We start from the raw sequence: 10587 nt of genomic DNA on the forward strand, positions 1-10587 counted from the left end.
TGGGGTTTTCCCCAGGCTCCTGAGCCAGCCAGCACATTTCTTAATCCCACTGTCAGCCTTCCAAGAAGCCCCGCCCACTGGGCTCAGTCAAGGCAGGAGCGACTGTGTGTCACCCCTTTCCCTAGAATCCAGCCCCACTGCCAGGAAAAGGGAGCTCAGGGCATGGAGGTGAGGCTGGGACTCTCCCACATCTGCTTGGTCCTCATACCCACCTCCTTAGCTGGCCCCTGGAAGATGACCTCGAATGCCAGCACAAGTGAGCTGGGCACCAGCCAGGGGAGGCCAGGCCTGGCAGCTCATTACCATGGGAGGGAGGGCAGGTTCTCTCCGACGCCCGTCTTCGTGTCTCCTCCCTCCCTCGCCTTCCTCCTTCCTAGCTCCTCTCCTCCAGGGCCAGACTGAGCCCAGGTTGATTTCAGGCGGACACCAACAGACCCCACAGCAGCTCCAGGAGCCCAGACACCGGCGGCCAGAAGCAAGGCTAGGAGCTGCTGCAGCCATGTCGGCCCTCAGCCTCCTCATTCTGGGCCTGCTCACGGCACTGCCACCTGCCAGCTGTCAGCAAGGTAGCTCAGGAGGAGAGGGCTGGGCACGGGAGACCCAGGGGTGGATAGGTGGTGTTCTGGCTCCCCTCCCCAGGGCCTTGATACTTACAGTTTGGAGGGGGAGCAGGGACTGCGCTAGCTGAAAGAACGTCCCAAGGCAGAGACCTCTGAACCAAGTCTCTGCCTGTCACTTGTTTTCAACGAGTGAAAAGTGGCAGCAGTTGGTTCTAGGATCTTAGGGAGGAACAGGATTTGAGGCCCAAGCCCCAAGAGCAGGCATTGCCCAAGGGATGGCTGGGTCCTGAGTACAGGGGGCCTGGGGATACAAGTAGGGTGAGAGTGGGGCCCAAGCCACCCCTCAAAGACTTGGGCTTTGTCTCGGCCTCTTGGGCTTGGATAGAGAACAGTGCCCAGTGTGACTCCCCCAAATATCTGAGCTCTTCGTCCTGCTCTGCCTGAATGGATGTGTGACCTTGAGCAAATCACTGCCCCTTCCTGAGACTCAGTTTTCTCACCTATAAAATGAGAACAATAAACCCCACCCTGCCCACCTCCCGGGGCTGCTGCCAGGTCAGAGGTGTAGAAGGGCTTTGCACCTGGTGAAGCAACTAACCCAAGGTCTGGCTTTCATTCTACACTGTCAGGCTGCATCTGCAGCCAAAGTCTGGGGACTCTGCAGGTGGGACTTGGTCCAGAGGGGACTGGCAAAGATGCTTTCAGAGCTCCCCTCCCACCCCCACCCTGAGCTCTTATGTGTGTCTGCTTCAACTCTGTCTCCCAGGTCTTGGAAGCCCTCTGGGGAACTGCAGACCAGAGAGGTTGAGTCACAGAGCAGGGCAAGAAAGGACAGGGTTCAGACCACCTTTCTCCTGCCCCAGACACTGCCCCTTGCTGTATGTGCATGGGAGGAGGAGCAGGGACTGTGGTCCCTGGGGTGACTGGAGGGAATTGGCTGCAGGGTCTAGGAGGAAACAGGGCGGGGCCTCCAAGGGTTGAGCCCTAACTCCCCATGCTTGAGCAACCACTGACCTGAGGGAGCAGTCTGAACCCCTAGGGAAACAATGACTCCCAAATACTGCTTTTTGGCAGGTGTGGAAGTGAGGGTAATCACACTGTGTGTCTTCTGCTTCCCCTGGAGATAAGTGAGGTCTGACCTCACTACAGGCCGGAGAGTTCCTAGCCTCCTTCCTCCTTCCCAATATTTGCCAGGCTCAGAGAAGAGGTCAGGCCTCCACTGCAGCAGGAGAGCTTTTGGTAGACTCAAAGGAGGACATTTGAGCAGGAGTGAGCCAGAGGAAGGTTTTCTCATGTCCAGCTTGGGTCCCTCAAAATATAGGGATGCACGTATATTCTGGCCTGGAGGCAGGACCCCTCTGAAGTCCCCTGCTGACCTGTGTTTTGTCCTGGGACTTCTCCCCGCTGAGGGTCTTTTCTCTACAGGGCTGAGCTCCTGCAGGCTCATGGAGTGCAGTGATGCTGGGGAAGAGGAAAGTCCTTTGGGGAAGCAGAGGCTTCCCCTGCCTTCAGGCAGGGACTTCAGGAAAATCTTGAGGGACTGTGTTGGTGTCAAGGGTCAGAAAGCAGAGAAGGGACCTGGTGCAGTAGCTCATGCCTGTAATCCCAGCACTTTGGGAGGCCAAGGCCAGAGGCTCGCCTGAGCCCAGGAGTTTGAGACCAGCCTGGGCAACATAGTAAGACCCTGTCTCTATTAAAAAATAAAAAAAGTAGAGAAGGGTGCAGGTTGGGGCCTCAACCTAATCTCTGGCCCTAGTCCCTGGGCACCCAGCTAGGGGAATCAAAAGGAGCTCAGGTTTTGAGGCTTCTTTCCTGGTCCCCAAGACCCAGAGTAGAGTTCACCCCTCCGTTCTGCCCTTCTAAAGATGTCCTGGTCCACTCCTCTCTCTGGGTACCCCAGGCACCCCAGATCTCCCCAGATGAGCAGCCCTGAGAGTCTCCCACTCTCATACCCTTCCTACCATCAGAGAAAAGTCTTGCTACAGAACAGGATCTTCTAGATCCCAGACCAGTCTTGTCAGCTGTGGGTCCTCCTCAGCCTTCTGGGAGCCACTCCCAGCTGCAAGGCCTAGGCTGGCTGTCCAGGGGGCTGCCCTTTGGTCCCTGGGGCCGCATGTGACCCACCTGGGGGAGGGAAAGAGGCTCTGGGCTGCCTAGATACAGCACTCTGAGGCTCTTCCCTCCTTGGCTTCTCACTCCTTCCAACTCCCTTCTCTCTGAGCCTCTGTTGTTCCTCCAGCTCCCTCCTTTTCCTAAGCTCGGTGGAGCTTAAGATGCATAAGTGGGTCAGATGGGCTGTATCCCACCCCTGCCTCCCCAGAATGTCTCCTTGCTCCTGGCAGCTGGCTGAGGGCCTTCAGCATAGGTGGGGTCCTTGAAGAGTGAGGCCCCTCGCTCTCCTGCACATGCAGCCCCACTGTGGCCCCGTCTGCTACAGCCCCTCTCCCTTTGTTAGGCCTGGGGAACCTTCAGCCCTGGATGCAGGGCCTCATCGCGGTGGCCGTGTTCCTGGTCCTCGTTGCAATCGCCTTTGCAGTCAACCACTTCTGGTGCCAGGAGGAGCCGTGAGTGCTGCCCAAGGGTCCCTGAGCAGGCAGGGTGGGCCCAGGACCACTGCTCTTGCTCTAGTAGCAGTGAGAAGGGCCTCAGAAACCCTGTGTCCAATCCTCCCCCTGTGTGGAAGGGAAACTGAGGCTCAAGGTCATGGGGTGGGTTGGTGACAGTCGGAATGAGAGCCTAGGCTTGCTGGCTCCCAGACCTGGGCTCTGTGGGCCCCACAGCTCTGGTGCCCACTCCCTGTGAGTTTTGGGGAAACGGCTTCTCTTCTTGGAGTCTTGGTGTTTCTGCAGAGCCAGGATAGCGGCCCAGCCTGTGATGGGGGCTGTAAGGACCTCTAGAAGGGGCGGTCCCTCCTTTGGGTGGGTCAGCTGTGGTACAGAGAGGGCATGGGACAGACACACCTCCTGCCCTCACAGGCTCAGACTGGAGTGAGCAGTCAGAAGTTCAAGAGTTGCTGCTAAGGGAGAGCGCAGAGGACACTGCAGGGACTGACCTGGTCCGGGGTGGCCAGAGAAGTCTTCCCCATTGCACATTTATCCCGAAACCTGACTAACGAGGAGGAGTCACTACCAGGATAGAGTGGCGTGGGAAGAGCGCTGCAGTTGAGGGAAGGGTACACCCAGGTCCTGAGTTAGGGGCACGGCACCAGGGCTGCTGGGGACAGACACACAGGTGAAGGGCAGGTGGGCTGAAATCCAGCTCACTTTGCACTCACCAGGTCAGGACCCTCAGGCAAGGCTGCCTCTGTTCCCAGGGGCATTTCTTCCCAGATCTCACAAAGGTGGCCTGGTGGCTTGAGTGCTAGCCCCATGCAGGGTTGCTGAGGAAACCCCAGTGGCTCAGTGGGTGGAGACAGGGATGGAGACACCTGAGATGAGGCTGGTGAGGTGGGCAGGCCCAGGCCAACCAGGCTCTTGCACATCAATGACCTGAGCTTTGGACTTTACCTAAGTGAGCAGGAATCCAGTGACAAGTTTTTTTTTTGTTTTTTTTTTGTTTTTTTTTTTGTAGATGGAGTTTTGCTCTTGTTGCCCAGGCTGGAGTGCAATGGCTCGATCTCGGCTCACTGCAACCTCTGCCTCCCGGGTTCAAGTGGTTCTCCTGCCCCAGCCTCCCAAGTAGCTGGGATTACAGGTGCCTGACACCATGCCCGGCTAATTTTTGTATTTTTAGTAGAGACAGATTTCACTCTGTTGGCCAGGCTGGTCTCCAACTCCCGACCTCGTGATCCGCCTGCCTCAGCCTCTCAAAGTGCTGGGATTACAGGCGTGAGCCACCACGCCCTGCCTCCGGTGGCAAGTTTTTAAGCCAGTTTCGGGATGAGACACGGCCTTAGCAGAATGACTCTGGCTGCCTCGTGGCAGATGCACGGCGGCGGTGGAAGAGTCTCCAGTCTGCAGGCCTGGAGAGTGGTGAGGGGGTGGGCATGAGGTCAGGAGGGGGTCTGGACTGTAGCGGTGGCAGAGAGGATGAAGTGAAGAGACGGGTCTGAGCGCTGTCTAGGAGGTGGGCACCCTGGGAGTTGGTCGTCACAGACAGCAGCGGACTCGAGGGGAGGAAGGCAGGAATGGCATCTAAGTTTCTCATGGCGGATCACTCACCGAGGCCCAGAACACAGGAGGATGAGCAGACATAGGGGCAACTGCTAAGTTTAATTGGAGACATATTAAGTCTGGGGTGCCTGTGGGATGTCTGAGGAAATGAGCAGGTGTTCGGGTCCCTGTGACCCTCATGAGAGCAGCTTCTGGGAGGCTTCAGGGAGAGCCCACACTGCAGGGGGTTTAAACTTGAGTAAGGGACGAGGAGGTTTTTGTTGAATGCCCTTCAGATAGACTTTCTCCACCTGCCCCAGCTCTGCCTGAAGGGCCACCAACCACATCTGTGCCCACTGCCCAAGGCACGAGCTGGGGAAATTTGGGGCAGACACTGCATCCTGCAGGGCCTGCTGTGGAGGCTGAACTGAGGGCGTCTGGGACAGAGAGAGGCTTTGGACTCAGGATAAGTCTTTTGCAAATATTTGGCCCCCCACTATGGAGTGGGGAGAAAGTGTGAGACCCCACGTGTGGGGCCAGGAGCCGCGGCTGACACGCCCTGTTGCACACAGCTCTGGGAAGGGCAGTTGCTAGCCTTCGGGCTTGTGAGAACCAGGACCCAGAATAGGGTCTGCTTGGACGAGGGGGGCCCCACTGAGGAGCCCCACTGATGAGTCCCATCCCCAGGGAGCCTGCACACATGATCCTGACCGTCGGAAACAAGGCAGATGGAGTCCTGGTGGGAACGGATGGAAGGTACTCTTCGATGGCGGCCAGTTTCAGGTGAGGTGCAGGGCAGGGCTGCCCGGTCTGTGCTCCCAGGGCCTAAGGAGAATCTCAAGACGGGTGCTGCTGGGGGGAGGTGGCTGGGGAGGACGGAGACTCATGTGGGCAAAAGCTAGTGAGGCAATGGGGGCTTTGTGAGGATTGCAGGACTCTGTGGGGAAAATGCAGCCCCTGTGTGGGGCGAGGGCTGCAGAAGGGGACGGAGACTTGGGAGGGTAGGGTTCAGCGTAGGGGAGGGCACTCATAGGGCAGTGGGTACAATGGGGACAAGGGGTTCAATGGAGGAAGGAAGAAATGAGTGAGGGACTCAGTGAGGGGAAGGCTCAGTAGAGGATGCAGCTCAGCGGGGGATGGGTTCACTGGGGTATGGACTCAGTGGGGGATGGGTTCACTGGGGTATGGACTCAGTGGGGTACGGACTCAGTGGGGGATGGACTCAGTGGGGGATGGAGCTCAGTGGGGGATGGGTTCAGTGGGGGATGGACTCAGTGGGGGATAGGTTCAGTGGGGGATGGAGCTCAGTGGGGAATGGGTTCAGTGGGGGATGGACTCAGTGGGGGATGGGTTCAGTGGGGGATGGGTTCAGTGGGGGATGACTCTGGGGGATGGGTTCAGTGAGGGATGGATTCAGTGGGGGATAGGCTCAGTGGGGGATGGGTTCAGTGGGGGATGGAGCTCAGTGCGGGATGGGTTCAGTGCGGGATGGGTTCAGTGGGGGATGGGTTCAGTGGGGGATGGGTTCAGTGCGGGATGGGTTCAGTGAGGGATGGGTTCAGTGGGGGATGGGTTCAGTGGGGGATGGAGCTCAGTGGGGAATGGATTCAGTGGGGGATGGGTTCAGTGGGGGATGGGTTCAGTGGGGGATAGGTTCAGTGCGGGATGGGTTCAGTGGGGGATGGAGCTCAGTGGGGGATGGGTTTAGTGGCGGATGGAGCTTGGTGGGGGATGGACTCAGCGGGGGATGGACTCAGCGGGGGATGGACTCAGTGGGGAATGGGTTCAGTGGGGGATGGGTTCAGTGGGGGATGGACTCAGTGGGGAATGGGCTCAGTGGGGGATGGGTTCAGTGGGGGATGGGTTCAGTGGGGAATGGGCTCAGTGGGGAATGGGCTCGGTGGGGGATGGGTTCGGTGGGGGATGGGTTCGGTGGGGGATGGGTTCAGTGGGGGATGGGTTCAGTGGGGGATGGGTTCAGTGGGGGATGGGTTCAGTGGGGGATGGGTTCAGTGCGGGATGGGTTCAGTGGGGGATGGAGCTCAGTGGGGGATGGGTTTAGTGGCGGATGGAGCTTGGTGGGGGATGGAGCTCGGTGGGGGATGGACTCAGCGGGGGATGGACTCAGCGGGGGATGGACTCAGCAGGGGATGGACTCAGTGGGGGATGGACTCAGTGGGGGATGGGCTCAGTGGGGGATGGGTTCAGTGGGGGATGGGTTCAGTGGGGGATGGACTCAGTGGGGGATGGGCTCAGTGGGGGATGGGTTCAGTGGGGGATGGACTCAGTGGGGAATGGGCTCAGTGGGGGATGGGTTCAGTGGGGGATAGGTTCAGTGGAGGATGGACTCAGTGGGGGATGGACTCAGTGGGGGATGGACTCAGTGGGTGATGGACTCAGTGGGAATGGGTTTAGTGGCGGATGGAGCTTGGTGGGGGATGGAGCTTGTTGGGGGATGGGTTTAGTGGGGGATGGAGCTCAGTGGGGCATGGGCTTAGTGGGGGATGGACTCAGCAGGGGATGGAGCTCAGTGGGGGATGGGTTTAGTGGAGCATGGAGTCGGTGGGGGAATGGGCTCGGTGGGGGATGGGCTCAGTAGGACCCAGTGGTGGAGCAGTCCACAGGAGGAGGGAGATAGGTGTCAGGGAGGGGATGCTGGGAGGGGATGCTGAGAGGCCTCCAGTCTCGGATGCATAAGCCCAGATGTGGTCAGGACAATCCCCTTCTGGGAGTCAAGTGTTTATTCTGGAAGCTATTACTGTCACAAGTGCAGGAAGGGGCAGGGAGAAAGAAGGGGACAGAATGGGAGGAGCGATGACCCACCAGGCCCATGCTTTCTTCTTTCAGGTCCAGTGAGCATGAGAATGCCTATGAGAATGTGCCTGAGGAGGAAGGCAAGGTCCGCAGCACCCCGATGTAACCTTCTCTGTGGCTCCAACCCCAAGACTCCCAGGCACATGGGATGGATGCCCAGTGCTACCACCCAAGCCCCCTCCTTCTTTGTGTGGAATCTGCAATAGTGGGCTGACTCCCTCCAGCCCCATGTCGGCCCTACCCGCCCCTGAAGTATAGCCAGCCAAGGTTGGAGCTCAGACCATGTCTAGGTTGGGGCTCGGCTGTGGCCCTGGGGTCTCCTGCTCAGCTCAGAAGAGCCTTCTGGAGAGGACAGTCAGCTGAGCACCTCCCATCCTGCTCACATGTCCTTCCCCATAACTATGGAAATGGCCCTCATTTCTGTGAAATAAAGACTTTTTGTATTTCTGGGGCTGAGGTTCAGCAACAGCCCCTCAGGCTTCCAGTGAGTCCCCATCTTGCTTTCTGAATCATGACAGTCACCTTCCGACTCTGTCGTAGTGGCTTTGGGGGATTATGCAGGAAGCCCCTGTGCCCATAGGGCAGCTGGGACTGAGGGGGCCCAGGCTGGGGAGGGGCTGAGAGTGTGTGGGCAGGGTGAGGGTAAGAGAGGGTTGGTGCCTTTCTGGTGTTTGAGAGTGAAGCACCCTCAAATGGGAGTGTCTGATGACACCTGGGAGAACTGGGAGGCAGGGAGACCAGGACAGGTGAGCCCATTTCTGCCAATGGGCTGGTTCTTGTCCCCTCAGGCCAAACCCTTTCTTCAACCAGAGCAGCTAGGCAAGGCTTCCCAGGGCAGGGTAGGGCAGACACTGATATGAGCTAGGTTCCCCTAGTGCTGATCAGTTTCATGTATGTAGGGAAGGAAGAGGATGTCAGAGGCCCATGGGCCAGAGAGCTCACCCACTCTACCCTTGCTCCAGGTAGCGCCCCTCTTGGAAGTCCCCGCCCCCAAAACATCCTTCATCCCTGAGACTCTGGGCTTTTCCTTGCTCAGCACCGCTCACCCTCTGCCTCTGTGGTGGAGGTGTCACAGTAGGTTCACACAGATCTAGCTCTGTCTCCCTCTGGTAGCCCCTCCGTGCTGGGCTTTGGCATAGGAAGTGTCAGGAAGCAGTCTTGGGTTGAGACTCAGGAAGCCCAGATCTGAGTCCTGGGTCCTCTGGCAACTTGTGTGTGAACTTGGGAAAGCTGTTGTCCTCTCTGAGCTGAGCTTTCTCTCCGTGGAAGATTTGGCCAGTCTCACGGCAGAGCTGGAGGAGAGCCCAGTCCTTGCCTATGCCTGCCCCGCCCAATGCCCAGTCCTGCGGTGGGAGTCAGGGTAGGGAAGGGAGGATCAGGAAACTGGGTCCTAGTAGGAGCAGGGGAGAGGGGAGGCACGCCTTGCCTGGCTGGCTGAACCTGGAGGCCCCTCACCTCTGTGACTGTTGGCCTTATGGGAACAGCTTCTGTCTCTGTCCAGGGTGATAACCTGAGAGACTCATCCAGGATAATTCCCAGATCCAGAGAAGTGGGGCCAGAGGGTAGGAGGCCGTCCACCTTGTCCCAAAGTTCTCCCTCTGCCACTTGTCTCAACCTGTCACAGCCCCCTTGCTTCATGTTATGGCCATTCTTTTGCTATTCCAAGGCTTCACCAAGTACCACTGGGGAAGACTCATCTTAAATGGGAATCATCTCTTCTCACCTCATTGGGTTTAGGATGCAGCCTGCAGCAGAGGGAAGAGGCCTGGGGGTGGGGGAGCAGCGGCTTTGCTCCAGGCCTATCCTTGCCTTTCTGCGTGTCTTGAGACAAGTCACCTCCCCTCTCTGGGCTTCGGCTTAATGAACTGTGGCTTGTGATTTCTACTCTAGGCTTTTGCTTACGTGGCTGCCTGTGACTCATGCCTTTTCACCCCACCTCTGCCAGTTTAAACTCTGCCCATTGTTTTTTCTTGACCCAACCAAGGTTCCTCCTCTTCTGGGAAGTCTTCCTTGATTAGACCAGAGGGCAAAGCCAGGCCAGCAGCCAGCCCAGCTTCTCTACTCACTGAAGGAGAGACAGAGGTTCCTAGAGGGTCAGGCCTCTGCTAAGGCACAAACAGTCCCCTCTTCCTTTCCTGTCTCCTGGTGGGAAGCTTCTGACTGCCGGATCCGATTCTCCTTGCACGAGGCCACATTTCCTCCCAGCTCTGCCCTCAGTTGTCCCTGGGGGGTGGGAGTGGGTTCGAGTCAGGTCACTCCACCAGCCTGCCAGGGCCAGAAGGCAGAGCCACCATCCCTGTCTCCCTGCAGCAAGTGAATCCCAGCCCCTCACACCTGTGAGGTTTTGCCAGGAGAAGCCTGCTTCTGCCTGGGCTCACCTTGCTCCCCAGCAGCTGTCTGAGGCCTCTCCAAGAGCCTCCTTGGCCCCCTTCTCATTCTGTCTTGCTCAATATGGGCAGATCTAGGAGAGTGGGAACCCTAGGGGCTCCTGCAGGGGCTGGGCCGGCACTGACCTTACAGCCCTTCACCCTCACCCCATGTTCCTGCCCTGATCCGGAGGCGGGTGCTGGGAGCAGGGAGCTGCCGGCCCCAGAACCGCTGAGACCCCCAATCCTTATCGCTCATTCCCACCTGCCAGCCTGGCCAGATCGGGGAGGGAAAGGAGGCTGGGCCCGGGCCAGGGTGGCGTTTAATGACCCTCCGGGGGCCTAATCTCAGACTGGCAGCCACGGAGTGGCTCAGGCGCGCTCCTGGAGAAGGCTGATAACGCACCAGCTGGGCCCCCACCATCTATCGCTGCACAGCCAGTCCCAGGGGCGGCCTCCCAGGGCCTGGGGAGGGGGAGCCTCTGGACTAGGGCGGGGCTGGAGGCGAGCTCTCCACCCCCAGCCCTGAGGGAGGGGATCCTGAGCTTCGTGATTGGCAGACAAGGGAGAGACCCAGCCTGCAGGAGGGGTGGGCTGGGCCTGGTGGGAACCTCCAGACACCTGTGCTCCTTCTCTCTTTCCTGCTCTCTTCCCAACCTTTTCTCCCCATGTAGGACCTCTCCTGCCCAGGCCTGTCTCCTCTTTGTCTCTCCCAGCCTCCATCCATCTCTGTCTCCCTGTTTCTCAGTCTCTCCA

General features: G+C 58.6%; 1 protein-coding gene across 1 annotated transcript; it reads left to right on the forward strand.

Moving 5' to 3' along the window:
• Positions 1–323: 323 nt before the first annotated feature.
• On the forward strand, positions 324–7960 carry PDZK1IP1 (PDZK1 interacting protein 1). Its single transcript, XM_004025745.5, has 4 exons — positions 324–566; positions 3016–3124; positions 5339–5434; positions 7499–7960. Exons 1-4 carry the CDS (start codon positions 500–502, stop codon positions 7569–7571), a joined length of 345 nt encoding a protein of 114 aa, XP_004025794.2. The 5' UTR covers positions 324–499; the 3' UTR covers positions 7572–7960.
• Positions 7961–10587: the final 2627 nt, after the last annotated feature.

This window comes from Gorilla gorilla, chromosome 1 (assembly GCF_029281585.2).
Source record: "Gorilla gorilla gorilla isolate KB3781 chromosome 1, NHGRI_mGorGor1-v2.1_pri, whole genome shotgun sequence".
In the NCBI taxonomy this organism is placed as follows: domain Eukaryota; kingdom Metazoa; phylum Chordata; class Mammalia; order Primates; family Hominidae; genus Gorilla; species Gorilla gorilla.

Coding starts and splice junctions, on each gene's coding strand:
- PDZK1IP1 (XM_004025745.5), top strand. CDS start 500: ATGTCGGCCCTCAGCCTCCTCATTCTGGGCCTGCTCACGGCACTGCCA. Junction 3,125..5,338: donor TTCTGGTGCCAGGAGGAGCC/GTGAGTGCTGCC, acceptor TCCCATCCCCAG/GGAGCCTGCACACATGATCC. Junction 5,435..7,498: donor TCGATGGCGGCCAGTTTCAG/GTGAGGTGCAGG, acceptor TTCTTCTTTCAG/GTCCAGTGAGCATGAGAATG.